Genomic DNA, 25,745 nt, shown 5'->3' on the forward strand with positions numbered 1-25,745 from the left:
ATTCTACATTATACATTGTTTCAATAATACATATTATTTTTTAAAACTGCAATTTCTAGGTTCAGTACACGCGCATGCGCCTATACAGCGGCGCCATTTTGAAAAAAGACTTCCAGAAACTGCACATGTGAGTTTTGACGTTTGCGTTCGTTTTCATTTAATTATTACATGAATGTTTGATTTCAATATTTTTTAAGCACCTCAACCTATATTTAATTTGAACTCACGTACTTTGAATTAAATTTTGTCCGAATTATGTTTGTTGGCGACGAGTTGCACAACTATGCTGAACATCGGAAACGAATGATGTCATTATTATTAATCACGTCGGATTTGCCCGTCTCTAAGGTATGGGCGTAGCTTGTTGCACATTTATATAGTGCTATTAATTACAGATATTGAACTGGGCAAGATGGAGATCAACGACGCCAATTTGCAGACTCTATCAGCGTATCTGCTGAAAACGCTCTCCCCTGACGTGAATGAACGAAAACCAGGTACACGTAGCCTCATTTATCACTTTGTGGCGCTGGAATCAAAATGAAAACTATTTACCATAAGTTAACCATACCAGTCTTAGAGTCAGTGTGGTGTTAAAAACTTATGATGTAAGGGCTGCATCATCAGATATTCTGGGTCGGGTGGGGCGATAGAAAAATATTTATGCACAAAATATTTTTTGTCTTTCATTTAGTTTTGTGTTATTTATTTCAGTAATGAATTAGTGGTAATTTTGTTTATTTTCTCTGTGCAGGATTATTTTGGTCATGATTCTTTCCTGTGTATTTTTTTTTTCAATTCTGCAACCCACCACCTCTGATAGAAATATTTGTTACCATTGTGCATCACATACATAACTACATACTCTTCTCATAATACATACAATACAATGTTTATTTATTGCGCTGTCATGAAATACAATGATGAATTTGGTTTACAAAAGAGTACAACATTTGTTAAATAGGTCTAGGTGTTAAATAGGGTGGTAATAGTGATCTCTCGATTTGGTTGATAAAATAAGTGCATACCAAATATTTATTGATGAGGAAATTTCTCATTAGTACACAATTATGATACAATATTCTGCCCTCTTGTGATAAGGTTGTGCAATTACTTTGTTTTTTATGCATATTTGGGTTAGCATGGGGGGTACCAACCTTAATCTACACCTTCACCTTTTTCTTATTATGCCATAATATAATACGAAAATTATTAATTTGTAACGCTTGTTATAAATTATTATGCTATGAATTTGTGAGCATGTGACAGACTATTCTAATTTCACTCTGATGGATGCGGAAGAACTTCGCAGAATGGGGGGGGGGGGCACCTTGCTGATACAGTTGCCTTTTTTGAGCCGAGTCTGGTTTCAAATAAAAACAGTTTATAAATTATATTCAGAAAAACAAAAATCCCTTTGTCTACTCCAGTTCACACGACTATATTACATTGTGTACAAACATGCAATTTGTAAGACATTTTTATGTTTATCAGGAAAATGGAGGTTTTTTTGATTAATCTTTCCGTCACTGAATTGGTATTTGTTTTCTATGTTACTTTATGGCAGCTGATTCTAAAATATGTCATTGTTTGTATGTGCTACATACTGCTGTGGTATTTTTCTTATTTTGATAGGTATGAATTATTCTTCCCGTCTGCATGGTAGTTTCCATTTTCATCTATTGTTTTTTTTTTTTTTTTCAGTTTTAGTATGTTAAGTTTGAACAGTAAACCAGAAGCAATTACAATTAACACTGCAATCACAACATATTAATAAATAATACTTGCTTTGGAAATATCCAAAATCATGACAGAAAATGAAAATTTCAATGTTTTATCTTCAGCAAAATTAGAGAAAATTAAAAAAAATGCTGCTAATGAAAAGGGTGGAAGATTCTATCCTGAGTTGAACCCTTCCCTCTTAAAGTTTCAGATCCCAAGTTAAATAAGAAGCAATTAACAATTAATACTGCAATCAAAACATACAAACAATTACAATTGCTCTTGTGCTTATAAGTAGAAATAACCAAAATCATGACACAAAATGAAAATTTCAATGTTAGCAATTACTAGTAACCAAAATAATTTTCACATCAAAAAATTCAAATTTTCTTTCTTGTTATTCCTAATGAGAAATTTACTACATTCAATATCCACCATAGACTCCGGTCAGTCAAAATGATTATTTTGAACTGTAGGCATTAATCAGCGATTCTACCAATGATGGGGAGATAAATCTAGGTCAGGGGAAGCCCCATGACCCCAAGATTTTCCCTTATGTCGTTATCTTATCTTATCTTATCTTATCTTGTATGCTTTTCACTCAATCTCAAGTATCTCTTATATTTAGCTGAAAAGTTTCTGGAATCAGTTGAAGGTAACCATGGATACCCAATATTATTGTTACATCTGATTGAGAAGTTGGATGCAGAAATGACAATCAGAGTATCTGCGTCGATCACATTTAAGAATTATATCAAGAGGAACTGGCGAATTGTGAGTAATTTACTTTCCCCATCATATCCAAACTACAGCACAATAAGAAAAATGTTTTGCATTCAGTGACTTGATTCTGTTTCCATTACGCATTATAGCCTCCTCTGTGTCCAGTTTAAACAGAAGAAAGTTTTTCAAATGTGACGTCAAAAACATTGAACACGTCAAAGTTGGTGACATAGTTTACCGTATACAAGATTAATTTGTGAATTAATTAATGAAAAGTGAGACATTAGTTTTTTCATAATTAGAGAACAGTAATACTTCTAAAAGTAACTATATATGCACCTTCATGGCAAAAAAAACAACTTTGAGTCCATCAGAAAGTTGGTCAAAATTAATTAAAAGAAATTATTGAAAAATACACAAGTGTGTAAAATGTTGAACAAAAAATGCTGATGAGAAAATATGACGTTCAATTGGTTAAGATTAGTAAGTATTGATGAAGTGTATTGGAATCTTGGCTCATATCTGATGGTCTGATGAAGTGTATTGGAATCTTGGCTCATATCTGATGGTCTGATGAAGTGTATTGGAATCTTGGCTCATATCTGATGGTCTGATGAAGTGTATTGGAATCTTGGCTCATATCTGATGGTCTGATGAAGTGTATTGGAATCTTGGCTCATATCTGATGGTCTGATGAAGTGTATTGGAATCTTGGCTCATATCTGATGGTCTGATGAAGATTCATTAAGATTCCACAATGTTTGTAATCACTAGCATGCAGTAATTCCAAACAGTTTTTTTAACTGAATCTGAATCGTGGTAAAACACTTTAACAAAATTCAAAGCTGAAGTTCTTGCCACACGTGCAAAGACAATAAAGCTCTTTGAATGTTCTCAGAGTGCAATTTCAGAGCCTCCAGTAAAATACTGTATTTTTGTTGAAGGGATGATTCAGGGAAAATAAAATTCAATGAATACATCTTTTTTCCTATATTTTACATCAACTCTTCAGTGAAAATAAATGCTATACAAAACAGCGAAAAATTCCAGCTAAAATAAAGTATTTTACAGTATTCAAATATGCTGGTTGAACTGCTGTAAGTTTGGTTTTTTAGTACAGTGGCCCCTCGCTAAGTCGCGGGTGTTGGGATCCAAGCAAAAACCGCGACTTATCGAGGGCCGCGACTTACCGAGGGACCTCGTGAAAGAGGGAGGTCGTGCATTGAAAAACATATAAAAAGCACATATAAACCCTCGGTTTAGTTAATTGATGTATCATCACATGTGTCAGGCAGTATTCGAATAAAATCATGATTGTGTTTGCTGTAAACATTGCGTTGATTATTTTGTTTGTGTCTGATATTATGTGGGCCGCTTGCTGTTGCTTGCGACTTCGACGGTAACAGCTTCCAAAATAAACCAGTTTCATCGCAATTATAAACATGTTCGTCAAAATAACCACCTTCATAGATAATTTCTCTCAGTTTTTCGGGAAAAGTTCCGACAGCGTCAATTGAGAAATAGAGATCAGAATGCTATGAATTCAACTCATTGTAGCGAGTTTTTGTAGAGGTATAACAAAATGGGACCGGCCAAGAAGTACGTACGGTCACTACTCGACACCCCTGTTGACACCTTGAGTAAGGCCGCCGTCACCCATTGCATCTCAGCAATTGACGGACAGTGGGTGTTCGGTTGTCTCTTTAGCGGTTAGTTAAAAACACTATGCCACGAAACATTAGTCTTTGTACTTCAAAATTGCTGTCAAAACACAATAGAAATTTTGGGAGCCATCCAAGTACCCGCGACTTAGCCGAATCGCGACTTACCGAGGCGCGACTTAGCGAGGGGCCACTGTACTGTAAAACCATTTAATTTCACTATTTTGAAGTTTTTTTCATGGTCACTGTTAATTTTAAAACCCATTGAATAATTAATGCATTTACAGTAAGCTCATTAGCAATGTTTTTTCACAATTGATATATTCTTTGATTTTTTTCCTACTCGTTTATAGCTGGAAGATTTTCCCAACAAAATTAGTGATGCCGACAGACAAACCATCAAAACAGAGATAGTAGGATTGATGTTAAGAATGCCTGAACAAATACAGAGACAGGTAAGTGTCCAAAACATTATGTAATGTGATAATTATTCATGAAGATTCCGATGAAATAACTAGAATAGTGACAAACTGTATGTATAACTGTTTTAGGAGTTGAAACACCTTAGAGCTGGGTTCAGGCAATAAACTTCCTATGATTCAAATTAAATCGTGTAAAAGCCACAGCAAAGTATCGTTTGTGCAGTTTCGTAATTTCTATTTAATAATATCTCATGGTTGTGACAACAGTTATTCCTGTTATGCATATTTTTTTTATGATTTTTGAATAATCGCTGAAAAGTCTTATTATCCTGATACCTCGGCTTGGCATACAGTGAATGTTTCATAAATGAAATAACTGCTCACATCCGAGTTTTGTAACAATTAGATATTTAAATAATCTCCTAATAATGTATAAAAAACTATTGAAGACTTGAAAAGCTAGAAAAATTTGTAACAGTAAAAAATTTTGAGTGGTCCTACAACATTTGTGTCAGTGACTTTTGCAAAATTTTCTTTTCACCTATGCCATAAAAGCCTGAAAATTAAATGGTTTATTCAGCTTTCTGTGGGTCATGGCATGTTTTCAAATAACCATTTCCTCAAAGTAATTTATGATATAAAAATATTGGTAGTTCTATTCCGTTGCAGGTGAATATGACATAATTTGGTGTAACCATATCCAAATACGTCATTGGTGATGAGTGAATTGTTACAGCAATTCCAGGCACTGATTTGACGCTGAAGTAGTGCTAGATGTTGATAACTTACTACAATAGGTTACACACTTTGTTTTCAAATTTACAGAAGTTGTTACAAATAATGCAGACAGCATGTCTGCAATTTGAAGCGCACCGGAAGAAAGCTACGCCCATAAAAGTGGCGGTACATTAGTTTTGATTTCTCCTCCAATAAACGATCGAGGCTCTCAACTTAGTTTCGTACTTCAATTTGCGTCACATGTTATTTCAGTGAGAGGGGCACATAAAGTGGTGGCCATGTAAAGAACGTTATTTTACGGAACCAGCTGAATTATTGAATTATTGATCAAAGTGCATTATTCCTATTATGCCATGGAAATGTCCGTTATTCGATTATTAGTTCTCGACGATGAGAACCAAAAGGTTGATGTTTCACCAAATAATCACTTTAAAGAGCTTATCACTGGCAACCAACGATCACACGCAGGGTTCTCCACGGTTTGAAAATTAAACAGGGCGCGCCAATGTGAAGTGGGCGTGGCACATTTGTAAGGTGCATCATTGGCAAGGATGGAAACTAAAAAATCTATTAATCTACATATATTATTACATATGCATAATATATATTTATTATTACAAAATGAATAGGAATTTTGAAGAGCTATTATTAAGTAAACGTCAGCACGTACAATCAGCTGTTTTTAGCTGCACGATTCCTCAAGCGGCGACATCAGTTGTTTACAAGTAATGATCGCATCCAGAAAATAACGTAACAAGTTTGTTAATTTATTTTCCCAAATAGATACATACATGCTTTATTTAATTTTTAGCAAAAATTTATATTTATGATTTATATTTATTTGGACGAAGCAAAATAAAATGTATGTCGCACAAACGTTCGTAATTGGTTCATTAAAAAACTTGCATGAATGGCACCAAAAACCAAGGTGATCAAACGAAATAAAATGTACACAATAGAAGATTTTCGATCTGCAGTTAACAGTTACTATCAAAAATAATAGAATTAGGTATAAAAAAACAAAATACATACTTAAAAGAATAATTTTCATTCGAATCGAAAGTTTGTTGATGTCTGCTTCGTTGAAAACAGCTATGACCCGGAAACAGTTCATTTTACTCTGTGCACCCTGATACTATGTAACGATGCTTTTGATTGGCCAAAGCCATGCATTGACGCGAAAAACAACCAATCAGAATATTTGTTCCAAAAGAACACAAGTAAATTTATTTCCTCCACTTATGATGCGAGTTGAAAGCATGGCCGTTTTACCGGGGTTTTTAAATCATGATTTAAAGAAAATTCAACTTTAAATAGTGACATTTAAATATAAACATTTACATGTTCAAGCAAGCATTCGTGTGGACTTCTTGTTGATCAGCAATGTCTGTGATGGTACGTCGGCTGCGCTGGTCGTTTGTTCCACTCGGCGGTGACGATGTTGCCGCTACCTAGTCACGGCGTGATCTTGGTATAACCATAGGCCTTATGATTTAGCGAATGTGTTTTACCGATAACAATTTTATATATTTGACGTCACCCTGGCAGTAAAAATATGGGTACGGTAATGCACTTCTCTAGGCCACATGTTCATTTTTAATCGTGTTGAAAAAACTTGTAACTTTTTGTTTGGTGGTGTTATCACCTCACGGTGACCTGCTACGATAACAAACCGGAATTTTCACAGTTGCACCTTAAAACAATGAACCAGTTACCCTGAGCACGATGAATCATCTTCGGAAGACAATGAGTGTTGGCCTGTTTTGTAAACAATTCTTTGTCTGGGACCATGCAGGGCGCACAGGAAATATAACAGGGCGCTGACAATTTAAACAGGGCGCCAATTTCAGATAACAGGGCGCGGCGCCCTGTAAAAACCCCTCGTGGAGAACCCTGACACGTCCGGGGAGGGTTGCCGCCGTACACAAGTAGTTTTTGTTGAATTTCCTGTCCGTAAATGCGCAGTCGCAATGTTTTATAATATTCGACATAGTCTATAACGTTGTCAGTTTCCTGGCAGGATACCCTCAGGATACTCTCGGTGGTAACAAACAGTTTGACGATATTATAAGCTGTCTGCTTTGAAACACCATTTCGATCTCTAATCTCAGCAAATGACAGTCCACGAAAATACAAATCGACAACTCTTGTTCTCACTTCAACTGTTATTTTGACTCCTTGCTTCTCAATCGTGGTGCTTAAACAACTCGGACAAATGCTGATTTGTAGACACGCAATCGACACGATGACTGACCAAAAGTGAAATGAAAGACAGACGCACCTTAAAGTCTAGGTGTACCTGACTTTGTAGCAAAAATAGAAAACATTGTGGGCAATGTCTGACAATCATTCCTCTGATTTGTAGCCGATGTTTATATTTCTAGTTACAACTTCTGTAAATTTGAATACAAAGTGTGTAACCTATTGTAGTAAGTTATCAACATCTAGCACGACTTCAGTGTCAAATCAGTGCCTGGAATTGCTGTAAAAGAATGCAAGATTTTATTGAACTATACAGGATACATTGCACTCTATATAACATGCATATTTCTTTTGCTCCTAGTTAAGTGATGCAATCAGCATTATTGGGCGTGAGGATTTTCCAAAGAAATGGCCAAACTTGCTTCCTGAAATGGTGTCTAAATTTCAAAGTGGTGATTTTCACATCATAAACGGTGTGCTGAGAACTGCACATTCTCTGTTTAAAAGGTAAAAATGCATATAATAAGTTCTGGGCAGTGGCTTTGATTAAAACTTATGACCAGATTTTCTTGATCTTACTCTGTTAAAATCCTGATGAAAAAAGTATGATCACTAAACTAGTTTTCACACAAAAAATGTTACACTGATAAAAATGGCAATCTTTGTGTGGTACAAATGTTTTGTTATATCGGTGCATTTATTTCAAAATTTTTCGTTACATTTGGGGAAAAAATGGGTATTTATATGATAAGTTGTCACAAATAATCTGGAAATTCTGACAAATATTATTTATTTTTTATAACATAATGATTCAATATAGAAATAGTTCCAAAAAGGCCAATTTTTGTATGCTTTCAGGCACTGAGTACTGGGTGAAAAAACCCAAAAGTTCTGGATTGTAAACCTCTAAATACATCTCCTGCTGAAACCTTCATGGAAAGCCGAAATGAATGGAAAAAATGGCGTCAGTAGGTGATGTTTCAGAGGCTGAAACACATCATTGCCTTTTGAGTTTATGTACCCAGTACAAATAAGTTTTTGGAGTCTACTTGAAAAAAAAATATATAAAATATATTTCAACCATTTCCATGCTAAACCAAGTCACTACTACGATGTGGGTAGTATGTGATACTTTGAGTTAAAATTTCTTATCATGGCATTTTAATTTGTTAATATTACCAATTTATAGGATGTTTATTCAACTACCACTGCAATGTGTAATGACCTGTCTGTAGCTGCATAAGTAGACATCGTAATTCTTGACTGCACTGCTGGAATATACTGTAAACCTTTCATTGTGAGATTCTCTGTTAGATTGTGAAATTGAACATAATAAACAGGACAAAGAGTGACATTAAACATAGCATTGGATTAGTCATGCGCGAAAGTATTTTGGGGGTATTTCCACGCTTAATGATATGCTATACACATTTAATAATTAATTTTAATGATATAGGAAAACTCAATGCCATATTTCCTTCTGAAAAATCTGCATTTCGGCATTACACAAATTACACAGGATCTGGCAGTGAAATGAAAACCATTGTTTGTCAGGACAAAATTTAGTTGTCGTGACACAGTCTGTTAGGACCCCAGTGAGAATTAAAGTGGTTTACTGTATCATATTTGCTCTCCTGCAAGCCCACAAAAACCAAAATTTACATAGAAGGTATGCTGGATCATTAAAATATGACACTCACACTGGTCATTTACAGTGTGTATGCAACAATTAGAACAAATACGCCATCTATAGTAGTAGTTAAAACCTTGGGACTCCAATGTATGTCATCTTTAATGAGAATAATAATGTTTGTTTTTCTTTCAGGTATCGTCATGAATTTAAATCTCAAGAACTGTGGACTGAAATTAAAATGGTCCTTGACAATTTTGCAGCTCCACTAACTGAACTTTTTGTGGTGAGTTGTGCCGCCTTCTGCTTTGTCTCGGATAACTGATTATCAATTATGTGATATTTGGGTGATCTCAGCCTTTTCACCACCAGTTCCCCCTTTTCATCACAAATTCACAAAATAGTCCCATTTATAGTCTGCACTTTCCTTCAGAAGATTGGGGCAAAATAGCCCAAATTTTTGAGTAAAAACTGAAAATTGGCTCAAATTTTGTCTTTTGCCTCCAAAATTGGGGTTCATTTCCAGATATATTGAAAAATATAATAAAAAAAGTGCAGAATAATTTGGGAGAAAGTCACTTGGTGTTGAATACATCATTACTTCATAGATGGATGGCTCAGCCATTGACAATAAATGTGCTAAAACATCATAATGCGAGAAAGCGCCCTCAGTGTTCAAGCTAATGTGTTAACTAATGACTAACGTGAGAAAACACTCTCAGTGTTCGATGAATGTATTAACTAATGTCAACATCGTACACCTAACCAGCTAATTGGCTGACAATAGAATTTACTGACTTCCTGAAAGCAGCATTGCTTGTAACACAGCTGTAACTCTGTACATCGGCCATTACAAACTTCTTTGGTTAAGCAGCGCATATAATTAGCATTTATTATATGCTAGACCACTCATCTCATTCACGTGCAAGTGCAAGTCTTGACACAAAATTAAAATTGATCTAACAGACAATAGAAAATATATTAAATCAAACAAATTAAATGCCGTTTTATACAGTAGTTGTGTTTTATGCCGCACCCAAAGCTGATTCAGAAGATTTTTTCTATTGAAGACAGTAAATAACTTTGATTGGTATAACTCGCCAACATTGTAACTTTCCAATTTCATTTTTGACTACACAATCAAGTTTTGCTGACAATCATTCTTTAATGTGTTAATTAATGAGTTAATTAATGTGAGCAAACACTGTGTTTTATGTTTGCTGATATACCAATGTTTTATCATTGCAGGGTACCATGGACCTTTCTAAACAATATTCCAATGATGCTTCAGCTATCAAAATAATCTATAGTTCACTGACTCTCATCTCTAAACTCTTTTATAGTCTCAACTTTCAGGTGAGTAACCAATATGTCACAATTGTGTCATTGAATTGGATAACATTCTGTCCATACATAATGGCCAATTTTGATAATTTTAAACTTGGCTCTAAATTGAACTCTATTTATAAATATAAAGAAATTGTTAAAACATTGTGTGGGATTTCTATATCAACTTAATTTTCGTTCACTGGGGTTAAAAATGTTGTCACATGGATAACCAAATGTGAAAACCTTGAACACAGCTCGAGAAATCATACTATTACATACTCGGATGGAGTACCCTAAAAAACTACAAATGTCCCCCCTTTTTCTTGGGGTGATTTTTAGTAATTTATTAGCTTCTAATATTCTGACCGATAACATATTTGTGTGGTTCCCAAAATTCTGCCAATCTTAGATTTTTTTCTTGAACATATGATCAACACTAATTAAATTTAGGTGTTAATAAGAATGCACACTATTGAGAAATAGTGTTAAGAATAGTGGAAGAAACGAAACATCACTCGCAAACAATCATCTAGATAAGACATACACACATTTTTGAGGTTCCTTGCCAATTTTTGTTAACCATCTACCTCAATGACTGGTGTGGTTGTAATTTTAAGATTAATTACTGTGAAACGTTGCACAAATTGAGATGCAGAGATTGGGGGTCAATAAACTCTTGGGTTGAGTCAGATTCTGTTTATCTTTATACTTTAGGATTTGCCTGAATACTTTGAAGATAACATGAAAATATGGATGCCTAATTTCCATACACTGTTGGTTACGGACAACAAGCTGCTGCATACAACTGTAAGTTCAATTCAAAATATTTTGGTTTAGTTGTTAGCAGCGATTGCCGCTAATGTCAAGGAGTTGATGACATGCAGGGCTTGCATTTTGGAGAGGTTGTTATTCCAAAATAAAAAAAAATATTGAATTGCTGAGATAATGTGCAGTTTTGATGACCCATAGAGAAAATGATCGCTATAAATATTTGCAATCTTGGATGGACAGTTTTGTTATTCTCCAACCAGCAGACTCGATGCTGCCTGAAATAGTTTCAAACACTTGTTGCTGCTCATGTTTAAACTATACCCCTCCTTTCCTCATGGTAATAACTGAATTTTACTTACCTGGTGAGAAATTTGTTGAAAATAAGCGTCCATGATTGATATATCACGTATGACAATTACCGTATAATCTCAGCAGTAATTATCACTGAACGTCACATTTCGGGAATTCTATTAAACGAGGTCATGTCATTAATTTTTCTGTATCCCAGCATTCAAAGGTCATATTAACATGCACATATTTTTGGATATTTTTATGTAAAGTTTCACAATATATTAACTCTTAGTTTGGTATCAGCAGACATGATCAAGTGAACACCGAGTTTTACATAAATTTGATTGTTCTGTGGGATTGAGACTACTGTAAAGTGCATTATTTTCACTTCGAATTTATTTTCGCTGAAGGGGATATATCAGTGAAAATAAAATCTACTGAAAATACTTATTTCTCAATATTTTCATTTCAACTCATTAATATTAAAACATTGAAAATAAAATTCATAAAAAACAACCAACATGTTTTTTCAGAGAAAATTGTTTCCAGCTAAAATAAAAGTATTTTACGGCAATCACAAATGGGATTACATATGTTATGAATATAGTACTGATAGTTTCTTGCCAATCTTTCGGTGGATTTCTTATTATTATTCAGGATACGGAAGAAGCAGGACCATTGGACAAACTAAAATCCCAAATTTGTGATAATATAGCGTTGTACGCTCAGAAATATGATGAGGAATTTCAACCATACTTGCCGAACTTTGTGACCGCTGTGTGGAATCTACTTACCAGTACTGGACAAGAAGTCAAATATGATCTGGTAATTTACAATTTATTCTCAACTGTTTGAAAGTCACCTTTCACCAAAAACACTGGCTTGCATTTTTTTTTATATTACGACAGTCCAGTACAAAATCAAGAAAGAAATTATAGAAAAATACATAAAAATGGTGTCATCACCAGTGTGCCCTCTGACGGGGCCAATTTTGAATACTTACAAAAATCAAGTTGATTCAGCATGTTAGAGAGAGTGGTACCAAAAAAAAATTGTACATGACTGTAGGTGACGTGTGCAAATCAAAATGTAATGGTTGCTGATTTCCTTCGTTTTTTAGACCTATTTTGTTTTTAAACTATGAATTTTGTTTTAGCAAATTATATCCAGTGTACTATTTTCTGATTTTCTGCTATACCCAATGATACGTCAGTAAATTAGCATAATGAGTTGCATTCCAGCAAACCTATTCCTCATATTAACATAGATAGTGCGCTGGTCACCTGAGCTACATATGTGTATGTGCTGAGGGGCAACACATGTAGGTGGTGACTAGGATTTTACAGTTCTGCTAAATGCCTGGTTCACATTCACAAGCCAAGGTGTAAATACAAACAAATTACACCTCCAGTGTTCTCCCCAAAGCGTTTTAGCGTAGCGGGGCCGCTACTCCATTATTTATGCCGCTACTCTGAGAGATTGCCCGCTACTCTGTGGCATTTCCTGTTACTCTTTCTTTTAGCTTGTTAATACACGTGCGAATCTGTTAGTCAGCGTCATCAGCGTCCGGTACTGTGAGCAAAATCAGGTGTGAATGGAAACATGTCAGTGCTTACGCAAAGACAATGGACTAATACAGCTTCGTACTTCGACAATAAACACTTTCGCCCTATTTAATTGGGGTAATAGCGAGTATTTTCTCAGTAGCATACTTGGCTGGAAGAAGCAACGATGTCAAACAGCAGAAATATTACGTTGTGGTTCCGCGTAGAACGCCCTGCTGGGCCCCTGGTTGCGAGCGATAAACCCACCAGCAACGCGGTCACCGGTACCCCTGTCGGCAGTGGTACTAAACGTGTCCAAGATGATGTTACAACGAAAAGTGCAAAAAAATAAACTCTAGATTTGATGCACAATGGACAACAAAATATACGTGGCTGAGAGAAACATTCGATGGCAAAGGTAAAAAAAGTATTTATTTGTAGCGTTTTACTTGGAAGCGAGTTTTGACCTAGTTTAGTAAATTTTTGTATGGCTTCATTTTTTGCCGATCGTTGAAAAATTTTTTTGGAAACGACCTTCTTTCTGGAAGTTCAAAAATTGTTGGCTACGATTTATCAAAGTAACTAATACTAGTATTGTGTTTTGAAATAGTTGGGTAAAGTTTATCGTGGCAATTTTTAAGTTTAGCGACTTTTCAAAATGGCGGCAATTTGTTTATTTTCGTGTTGATCGTGACGATATTTTTTAAATACAAGTATTGATTCGCTCCTATTTCTTATCTTTTAGGAATGCTGTGTCACATATGTGGAAAATTCAACTTAAAAACATCCAGAAATAGTTCTTTGGTATGGAATTCTATGCCATGTATAAATATTACGAAATATGCTATCGATAAACACGCACACTCGGAGATGCACAAGAAGGCCATGTCATTTAATAGAAGTGGGAAGCAAAGAAAATCACGGCGTTCTCAAAAGCTGCAGATCACTGGGCTTCCATGAAAGTCCGAAGAATCAACATTACATAGAAATCACACAGCAGCAGATTCATTTAATCTTCTACATAAATTTGTTAAAAAATAAAGACACATTTTCATCCATGCAAGCCTGTCATTATTGTTTTCTTTATCTTCAGACAAATGCTAATGATATGTAAATTATATGCAAATTAGCCGCCACTCTGATACATTTTTCTGGGGAGAACACTGACCTAATTCTTTCAAGTAGATACACAGGCTGTAGATTTGATTTACCTTTGACAGTATAAATTACAGTGATACCCATTAAACAATTCGGCATGGCGCTTTTAAAGTCTAAAATTCTGCTAAATAGGGATAATCTGTTGGTTTTGTTGTTTCTGTCCACAGTCATTCTCTTCACAGCCCCTCCCCCCATTTACAACAAACTTTCATCTCTGTCAATAGGCAACTTGTTCTTGTAATAATATACTAGGTTTTTGTTTTATTTTCAGCTTGTCAGTAATGCTATTCAGTTTTTGGCTTCTGTTGCTGAACGTGCTCATTATAAGAACTTATTTGAATCACAAGACACCCTCACCAGCATATGTGAGAAAGTTATTGTTCCCAACATGTACTTCAGAGGTAAAGACAAATTGTAGTCCAACTTTTGATATACATGCAATGTGGTTAATAAAAATTGTACTTGCTCTGTTGAAAAAAAACATGTGAAAGCAAAACAAGACTCGGCTTTGAGTCAATAACTATTAATGCAGACTTCTCAGCATTAATTTAATTACTTGCATTACTATGACAACGCATACTGCAATGGTTTGGTAGCATGTAAAAAGTCGTGACGTTTTGTTGTTCGTTGAATATTTCAGATACTGATGAAGAATTATTTGAAGACAACGCTGAAGAATATATTCGACGTGACATAGAAGGATCAGGTACTGCACAGACAGTATATAATGACACAAACCTCTCTCTGTACTGTCATCCCCCAAGATAGTTGTAAGGTGGCATGATTGTATTTCAGTTACTTGCTGTAATTACTGCTACCTAGTTGCTACATTCCATGTAAACAGCGTTGAATGTAAACAGTGTCAATATCATGTTAATTTTCAAAGAAGGAAAATGTTCGCAACAATTTCGAACATGTTCGTATGGGGGTTTTATGGATTGCTGAATTCCATTGATTTTTACTGCCAGATGTATAATAATATTACAATATTATAATAATATAAATCAATCCATTTGGGACAATTAAACTGCACGAGGTTATCACTACAAATATCTGACCCAAATTATCTAAATTTATGATTGTGTCTTTAGATGTGGACACGCGACGACGAGCAGCGTGTGACCTTGTGAGGTCGCTGTGTAAATTTTTCGAGCAACCAGTCACTCAGATATTCTCTCACTATGTATCCAGTATGTTACAGGTGAGTAAACCTTGAAAGCATTTTGAAATGCCAGAAACTATCATGGATTACTTAGATTGTGTCATTCATATCTCTATGCATAGTGACAGCGGTTAGTCAAAGCATGATAAATAATATAAACAAGCAGCCTGTCGGCTGAGATAGCTCCGCTGTTAGCAATGCACATGGCAATTAAAGAACAGAAGATATCATTAGAAAATGAACAAATCTGAGAGAGGTCCACATGTAGTACCTATATGTATAATATATCAAAGCAATTGGACTTGCGGTTTTCAACAAGAAGTCGAAAATATCACTTTTTACCAAAAATGACAAAAATATTCATCAAAATTAGAGAATTAAAGATATCATTATGAAATGAACAAATCTGAGAGAGGTCCACATGTGTAGTACCTATATATGTAATATCAAAGCAATTGGACTTGCGGTTTTCAACAAGAAGTCGAAAATATCACTTTTTACCAAAAATTACATAAATATTCACCAAAATTAGAGAATTAAAGATATCATTACAAAATGAACAAATCTGAGAGAGGTCCACATGTAGTACCTATATATGTAATATCAAAGCAATTGGACTTGCGGTTTTCAACAAGAAGTCAAAAATATCACTTTTTACCAAAAATTACAAAAATATTCACCAAAATTAGAGAATTGAAGATATCATCATGAAATGAACAAATCTGAGAGAGGTCTACCCAAGGTACATATACACCAAGTATCAAAGCATTCAGGCTTGTAGTTTTCAAGAAGAAGTCAAAAAAGTAAAACATTGACACGGACGACGACGACGGACGACGACGGACAATCACTCATATGATAAGCTCCGCTCGACAAAGTCGACAGCGGAGCTAAACAAGCAGCCTGTCGGCTGAGATAGCTCCGCTGTTAGCAATGCACATTTCAATTAAAGAACAGAAGACATCATTAGAAAATGAACAATATGTATAGTATCAAAGCAATCGGACTTGCAGTTTTTAACAAGAAGTCGAAAATATCACTTTCTACCAAAAATGACAAAAATATTCACCAAAATTAGAGAATTGAAGATATCATCAGGAAATGAACAAATCTGAGAAAGGTCTACATGTAGTACCTATATATATAATATCAAAGCAATCGGACTTGCAGTTTTTAACAAGAAGTCGAAAATATCACTTTCTACCAAAAATGACAAAAATATTCACCAAAATTAGAGAATTGAAGATATCATCACGAAATGAACAAATCTGAGAAAGCTCTACATGTAGTATCTATATATGTAATATCAATGCAATTGAACTATTGGTTTTTAACAAGAAGTGGAAAATATCACTTTTTACCAAAAATTACAAAAATATTCACCAAAATTAGAGAATTGAAGATATCAACATGAAATGAACAAACCTAAGAGAGGTCTACCCAAGGTACATATACACCAAGTATCAAAGCATTCAGGCTTGTAGTTTTCAAGAAGAAGTCGAAAAAGTAAAACATTGACACGGACGACGGACGACGACGACGACGGACGACGACGACGACGACGGACGCCGACGGACAATCACTCATATGATAAGCTCCGCTCGACAAAGTCGACAGCGGAGCTAAAAAAACAGATACTTCAGTTGCTGGACTCCAAAAATTTGCAAGAATGTGAAATTTCTCTGTTTTAAATGTATGGCCTTTTTATCTTTTGTTTTCACCACCACACTTTCTTGCCCAAATTTGTCTTTACTTTTTTCTTATATTTTTCAATATTTCTGGAAATGAAAACTAATCTTAAAACCAACAGACAAAATTTAAGTCAATTTTCAGTTTGGCTATTTTTGTCTCAATCTTCTAAAGTAAACTGCAGACTATATATGGGCCTATTTTGTGATTTTGTGATGAAAAGAGGAAACTGGTGTTGAAAAAGTTAAACATTTTGAAACTTTTATGAAGTTTCATCAGAATAACAAAGTGAAACATGTCAAAGAAGGAAAAATAAGCTGTTACCAATTGTCACAAACATTTCACATGTCTGTCTGTCTATGTGTCCATCAATTTCTCAGATATTTCCTGACGGATTTTGTTTAAAGTTTAAAGGTAAATCTTAATGATATACATATACAGCTTGTTTTTCTTTCTTCATTGACTGGCTGGCTGACTGTCTTTTCAAAACTAGGATTATATTATTGACAGTGACTTTCGGTGGAAATTAACTTTGTGAACATGCTTATAATCATATTGCTTGTGCATTTATTATTACAGGAGTATGCCACTGATCCTGTGAAACACTGGAAGAGTAAAGATGTTGCTGTGTACTTGGTGACATCCATAGCTGCCAAATCTAAAACACAAAAGGTAAGACTTGCAGATTGAAATCATTCTGTTATTTTCTTGGTATATTCTTGACAATAACACTTGAAGAAATTGTTTATACTTAGCCCAGTTCAGATGAACTCATAAAGCGAGACTTGTAGATTTACCTCTGTGTATCTGTGTGTCCCCGGCTGTTCCTTGGAGACTGATCATTTTGACACATGTATCATATATATCTATGTCTGTAGTATTTTAGCTAATTTTGTTTTTTCAGATTTTAAAATTATTTTGGATTTGTTGTGTTACTTTAGTTGTGTACGTTCCAAATAAAATATCCTATCCTATCCTATCCTATATATATATATATGTCTCTTTGTTTCATGATTTGATTTATTAAAGATTGCTGAATTCCATGTGTTTTATAAATAGAATTGTATACAATTAGAACAAAATGAAGTTCACCCTATTTCTATTTCCAGAGTATTACATATTCTTTGTTCACCATCCCTAGACCCTGTACTCCATTTTCAATGGACGATCTGCGGTTTTATATATGTCCCAGGCTAGTTCAAAGTTTGTGCACGATTTGGAACATTAATGGCTCACGTTTACCCAAATTTGTACAAAGCGACTGGACATTTCAAGGAGTTTACAGAACTACAAAGTTTACCTGCAGACACTTAGTTAGACTGGCGCAGTCGGGGCGATTAATTTGTTTTTGTAGTTTAAATAAAATTAAATAAATTGCGAAATGGAGGTGTAACTGCGAAATCACCCCGACTGGTTTATTCTGCATGGCCCTCTATCAACACTGCAGGAACCCATCGATTTTTCAACGGGTAATTATGTTAATGAGTGTTCTAATTGACAATCATCTGAGCCAATCACAGCGTCTCTTCAACTGACCTCTGACCGAGAAGGCGTCGGTGATTGTAGCAGTCAATATTTTTTTTAATTCTACGACAAGTACGAGTTACTTTTTTACACATTGTGATGAATTAGAAACGACGAATACAACAAACTCAAATTTCAACGTGCCGCCATGTTGGGTCTGCAGTGTGACCTTTATCATGTTGACCTCATTATGCATGTATTTCCGCGCCCACCTCATTATAATATGTGCATCATGAATATTTAATAGCAATGAATTTCCTGCAGAATAAACCAGTCGGGGTGATTTCGCGCTAACACCTCCATTTCGCGATTTTTTTTTATTTTATTTAAACTACAAAAACAAATTAATCGCCCCGACTGCGCCAGTCTAACACTTGGTGTATATCAAATAGATATGTGAAGTATTAACTTAGTTGTTTTATAACAACATGTAATCATGGCATATTTAATCAGAAACTCACAAATGGTCTATTGCCAATTTTTGGGTGGATTGTTTCAAACATTCTGTGTTCATCTATGTTTACTACATCACCTACCAGAAAATCCGTGGAAATAATAAATTTTATTTATTTATTACTCGATAGGCTTAATTACAGATTACAGCCCCAAACGAAAACTCTCTTAATTTGTTTCCCACAGTAATATGTTAGCTCATGATAGTTATAGAGGAACAAAAATCAAGAAATTCTGCAGCAATTAACATTCTCAATATCTTTTCAGCAAATTATTGGTATGAACTTTTTTGTCAGGGACTAATGTTTTCACCCCTGTGTGCAACCTTACATCTCCACCTGTATCTCACACATGTCTGGACCAACTTGTTCAAAGTGCATACATATACCATGCCTCTTAGAAGACATAGGCAAATTTATCAAAATCAAACATTTTTGTCATTTCTCTGTTTTGCCTTCACCGTTCATAGGGTCACAGGGACTATGTAATGTAAATACTTTTCTCTTGTAATAATAATCTTTAATGAAACCGTATCCCAGTGTGGGATCTTAGTTGAAAATACAATAAAGTAACACAAAAAGATAGCAAACAAAAAAAACACAAGACAATCACATACATTTGAATAAAGAAAAGAAGAAGAAAAAAATTAAATTATTTTTAAATTATTTTCCTAGTTTAATGATTGTTTTGTATGTGTTGTTAATTTATATTGATTAATACAGCATGGTACAACACAAACTAGTGAGATGGTAAATCTGACAGATTTCTACAATGGCAACATAGCACCTGACATCAGCTCACCAAATGGTAAGAACTAAACCTAAACCATTGTAACCATGTCTAAACTCGCTATCTTTCAGAACTGAACCTTTGTCAGTGATTTCTTTACAGGGATCGAAATACTCTGGTGCACACTGCACTATGCACATAGATTATTAGCTAGTGCAAGTAAACTCAAAATACAATGTGCACACTGCACTATGTACATAGATTATTAGCTAGTGCAAGTAAACTCAAAATATAATGTGCACACTGCACTATGCACATAGATTATTAGCTAGTGCAAGTAAACTCAAAATATAGTGTGCACACTGCACTATGCACATAGATTATTAGCTAGTGCAAGTAAACTCAAAATATAATGTGCACACTGCACTATGTACATAGATTATTAGCTAGTGCAAGTAAACTCAAAATATAATGTGCACACTGCACTATGCACATAGATTATTAGCTAGTGCAAGTAAACTCAAAATATAATGTGCACACTGCACTATGTACATAGATTATTAGCTAGTGCAAATAAACTCAAAATATAATGTGCACACTGCACTATGCACATAGATTATTAGCTAGTGCAAATAAACTCAAAATATAATGTACAGACTGCACTATGCACATAGATTATTAGCTAGTGCAAGTAAACTCAAAATATAATGTGCACACTGCACTATGTACATAGATTATTAGCTAGTGCAAGTAAACTCAAAATATAATGTGCACACTGCACTATGCACATAGATTATTAGCTAGTGCAAGTAAACTCAAAATATAATGTGCACACTGCACTATGCACATAGATTATTAGCTAGTGCAAGTAAACTCAAAATATAATGTGCACACTGCACTATGCACATAGATTATTAGCTAGTGCAAGTAAACTCAAAATATAATGTGCACACTGCACATAGATTATTAGCTAGTGCAAGTAAACTCAAAATATAATGTGCACACTGCACTATGCACATAGATTATTAGCTAGTGCAAGTAAACTCAAAATACAATGTGCACACTGCACTATGCACATAGATTATTAGCTAGTGCAAGTAAACTCAAAATATAATGTGCACACTGCACTATGCACATAGATTATTAGCTAGTGCAAGTAAACTCAAAATATAATGTGCACACTGCACTATGCACATAGATTATTAGCTAGTGCAAGTAAACTCAAAATATAATGTGCACACTGTACTACGCACATAGATTATTAGCTAGTGCAAGTAAACTCAAAATACAATGTGCACACTGCACTATGCACATAGATTATTAGCTAGTGCAAGTAAACTCAAAATATAATGTGCACACTGTACTATGCACATAGATTATTAGCTAGTGCAAGTAAACTCAAAATATAATGTGCACACTGTACTATGCACATAGACTATTAGCTAGTGCAAGTAAACTCAAAATATAATGTGCACACTGCACTATGTACATAGATTATTAGCTAGTGCAAGTAAACTCAAAATATAATGTGCACACTGCACTATGTACATAGATTATTAGCTAGTGCAAGTAAACTCAAAATATAATGTTCACACTGCACACTGCACACTGCACATAGATTATTAGCTAGTGCAAGTAAACTCAAAATACAATGTGCACACTGCACTATGTACATAGATTATTAGCTAGTGCAAGTAAACTCAAAATATAATGTGCACACTGCACTATGCACATAGATTATTAGCTAGTGCAAGTAAACTCAAAATATAGTGTGCACACTGCACTATGCACATAGATTATTAGCTAGTGCAAGTAAACTCAAAATATAATGTGCACACTGCACTATGTACATAGATTATTAGCTAGTGCAAGTAAACTCAAAATATAATGTGCACACTGCACTATGCACATAGATTATTAGCTAGTGCAAGTAAACTCAAAATATAATGTGCACACTGCACTATGTACATAGATTATTAGCTAGTGCAAATAAACTCAAAATATAATGTGCACACTGCACTATGCACATAGATTATTAGCTAGTGCAAATAAACTCAAAATATAATGTACAGACTGCACTATGCACATAGATTATTAGCTAGTGCAAGTAAACTCAAAATATAATGTGCACACTGCACTATGTACATAGATTATTAGCTAGTGCAAGTAAACTCAAAATATAATGTGCACACTGCACTATGCACATAGATTATTAGCTAGTGCAAGTAAACTCAAAATATAATGTGCACACTGCACTATGCACATAGATTATTAGCTAGTGCAAGTAAACTCAAAATATAATGTGCACACTGCACTATGCACATAGATTATTAGCTAGTGCAAGTAAACTCAAAATATAATGTGCACACTGCACATAGATTATTAGCTAGTGCAAGTAAACTCAAAATATAATGTGCACACTGCACTATGCACATAGATTATTAGCTAGTGCAAGTAAACTCAAAATACAATGTGCACACTGCACTATGCACATAGATTATTAGCTAGTGCAAGTAAACTCAAAATATAATGTGCACACTGCACTATGCACATAGATTATTAGCTAGTGCAAGTAAACTCAAAATATAATGTGCACACTGCACTATGCACATAGATTATTAGCTAGTGCAAGTAAACTCAAAATATAATGTGCACACTGTACTACGCACATAGATTATTAGCTAGTGCAAGTAAACTCAAAATACAATGTGCACACTGCACTATGCACATAGATTATTAGCTAGTGCAAGTAAACTCAAAATATAATGTGCACACTGTACTATGCACATAGATTATTAGCTAGTGCAAGTAAACTCAAAATATAATGTGCACACTGTACTATGCACATAGACTATTAGCTAGTGCAAGTAAACTCAAAATATAATGTGCACACTGCACTATGTACATAGATTATTAGCTAGTGCAAGTAAACTCAAAATATAATGTGCACACTGCACTATGTACATAGATTATTAGCTAGTGCAAGTAAACTCAAAATATAATGTTCACACTGCACACTGCACACTGCACATAGATTATTAGCTAGTGCAAGTAAACTCAAAATATAATGTGCACACTGCACTATGCACATAGATTATTAGCTAGTGCAAGTAAACTCAAAATATAATGTGCACACTGCACTATGCACATAGACTATTAGCTAGTGCAAGTAAACTCAAAATATAATGTGCACACTGCACTATGCACATAGATTATTAGCTAGTGCAAGTAAACTCAAAATACAATGTGCACACTGTACTATGTACATAGATTATTAGCTAGTGCAAGTAAACTCAAAATACAATGTGCACACTGTACTATGCACATAGACTATTAGCTAGTGCAAGTAAACTCAAAATATAATGTGCACACTGCACTATGCACATAGATTATTAGCTAGTGCAAATAAACTCAAAATATAATGTGCACACTGCACTATGCACATAGATTATTAGCTAGTGCAAGTAAACTCAAAATGTAATGTGCACACTGCACTATGCACATAGATTATTAGCTAGTGCAAGTAAACTCAAAATATAATGTGCACACTGCACTATGCACATAGATTATTAGCTAGTGCAAGTAAACTCAAAATATAATGTGCACACTGCACTATGCACATAGATTATTAGCTAGTGCAAGTAAACTCAAAATATAATGTGCACACTGCACTATGCACAGATTATTAGCTAGTGCAAGTAAACTCAAAATATAATGTGCACACTGCACTATGCACATAGATTATTAGCTAGTGCAAGTAAACTCAAAATATAATGTACAGACTGCACTATGCACATAGATTATTAGCTAGTGCAAGTAAACTCAAAATATAATGTACAGACTGCACTATGCACATAGATTATTAGCTAGTGCAAGTAAACTCAAAATATAATGTGCACACTGCACTATGCACATAGATTATTAGCTAGTGCAAGTAAACTCAAAATATAATGTACAGACTGCACTATGCACATAGATTATTAGCTAGTGCAAGTAAACTCAAAATATAATGTGCACACTGCACTATGCACATAGATTATTAGCTAGTGCAAGTAAACTCAAAATATAATGTACAGACTGCACTATGCACATAGATTATTAGCTAGTGCAAGTAAACTCAAAATGTAATGTGCACGCTGCACTATGCACATAGATTATTAGCTAGTGCAAGTAAACTCAAAATATAATGTACAGACTGCACTATGCACATAGATTATTAGCTAGTGCAAGTAAACTCAAAATATAATGTGCACACTGCACTATGCACATAGATTATTAGCTAGTGCAAGTAAACTCAAAATATAATGTACAGACTGCACTATGCACATAGATTATTAGCTAGTGCAAGTAAACTCAAAATACAATGTGCACACTGCACTATGCACATAGATTATTAGCTAGTGCAAGTAAACTCAAAATATAATGTACAGACTGCACTATGCACATAGATTATTAGCTAGTGCAAGTAAACTCAAAATATAATGTGCACACTGCACTATGCACATAGATTATTAGCTAGTGCAAATAAACTCAAAATATAATGTACAGACTGCACTATGCACATAGATTATTAGCTAGTGCAAGTAAACTCAAAATATAATGTGCACACTGTACTATGCACATAGATTATTAGCTAGTGCAAGTAAACTCAAAATATGTGCACACTGCACTGTGCACATAGATTATTAGCTAGTGCAAGTAAACTCTAAATACTCTGATGCACACTGCACTATGCACATAGATTATTAGCTAGTGCAAGTAAACTCAAAATATAATGTGCACACTGCACACTGCACATAGATTATTAGCTAGTGCAAGTAAACTCAAAATATAATGTGCACACTGTACTATGCACATAGACTATTAGCTAGTGCAAGTAAACTCAAAATATAATGTGCACACTGCACTATGCACATAGATTATTAGCTAGTGCAAATAAACTCAAAATATAATGTGCACACTGCACTATGCACATAGATTATTAGCTAGTGCAAGTAAACTCAAAATGTAATGTGCACACTGCACTATGCACATAGATTATTAGCTAGTGCAAGTAAACTCAAAATATAATGTGCACACTGCACTATGCACATAGATTATTAGCTAGTGCAAGTAAACTCAAAATACAATGTGCACACTGCACTATGTACATAGATTATTAGCTAGTGCAAGTAAACTCAAAATATAATGTGCACACTGCACTATGCACATAGATTATTAGCTAGTGCAAGTAAACTCAAAATATAATGTGCACACTGCACTATGCACATAGATTATTAGCTAGTGCAAGTAAACTCAAAATATAATGTGCACACTGCACTATGCACAGATTATTAGCTAGTGCAAGTAAACTCAAAATATAATGTGCACACTGCACTATGCACATAGATTATTAGCTAGTGCAAGTAAACTCAAAATATAATGTACAGACTGCACTATGCACATAGATTATTAGCTAGTGCAAGTAAACTCAAAATATAATGTGCACACTGCACTATGCACATAGATTATTAGCTAGTGCAAGTAAACTCAAAATATAATGTGCACACTGTACTATGCACATAGATTATTAGCTAGTGCAAATAAACTCAAAATATAATGTACAGACTGCACTATGCACATAGATTATTAGCTAGTGCAAGTAAACTCAAAATATAATGTGCACACTGTACTATGCACATAGATTATTAGCTAGTGCAAGTAAACTCAAAATATAATGTGCACACTGCACTATGCACATAGATTATTAGCTAGTGCAAGTAAACTCTAAATACTCTGATGCACACTGCACTATGCACATAGATTATTAGCTAGTGCAAGTAAACTCAAAATATAATGTGCACTATGCACATAGATTATTAGCTAGTGCAAGTAAACTCAAAATATAATGTGCACACTGCACTATGCACAGATTATTAGCTAGTGCAAGTAAACTCAAAATATAATGTGCACACTGCACTATGCACATAGATTATTAGCTAGTGCAAGTAAACTCAA

At 34.5% G+C, this 25,745-nt stretch overlaps 1 protein-coding gene across 1 annotated transcript in view; it reads left to right on the plus strand.

Moving 5' to 3' along the window:
- The first annotated feature begins 88 nt into the window (after positions 1–88).
- Positions 89–25,745, plus strand: part of LOC102809003 (exportin-2-like) — a 39,170-nt gene continuing 13,513 nt past the window's right edge. Inside the window, exons 1-14 of the mRNA XM_085493250.1 lie at positions 89–127; positions 396–497; positions 2,351–2,496; positions 4,460–4,561; positions 7,830–7,975; positions 9,294–9,384; positions 10,347–10,454; positions 11,142–11,234; positions 12,147–12,314; positions 14,463–14,592; positions 14,832–14,897; positions 15,283–15,392; positions 17,622–17,714; positions 19,742–19,826. Coding sequence (XP_085349376.1) covers positions 413–497; positions 2,351–2,496; positions 4,460–4,561; positions 7,830–7,975; positions 9,294–9,384; positions 10,347–10,454; positions 11,142–11,234; positions 12,147–12,314; positions 14,463–14,592; positions 14,832–14,897; positions 15,283–15,392; positions 17,622–17,714; positions 19,742–19,826 — 1,423 coding nt within the window. The 5' untranslated portion in view covers positions 89–127; positions 396–412. The remainder of the gene's footprint in view (positions 128–395; positions 498–2,350; positions 2,497–4,459; positions 4,562–7,829; positions 7,976–9,293; positions 9,385–10,346; positions 10,455–11,141; positions 11,235–12,146; positions 12,315–14,462; positions 14,593–14,831; positions 14,898–15,282; positions 15,393–17,621; positions 17,715–19,741; positions 19,827–25,745) is intronic.

Source organism: Saccoglossus kowalevskii, chromosome 18 (genome assembly GCF_978046115.1).
Source record: "Saccoglossus kowalevskii chromosome 18, keSacKowa6.1, whole genome shotgun sequence".
NCBI classification, from domain to species: Eukaryota; Metazoa; Hemichordata; class Enteropneusta; family Harrimaniidae; genus Saccoglossus; species Saccoglossus kowalevskii.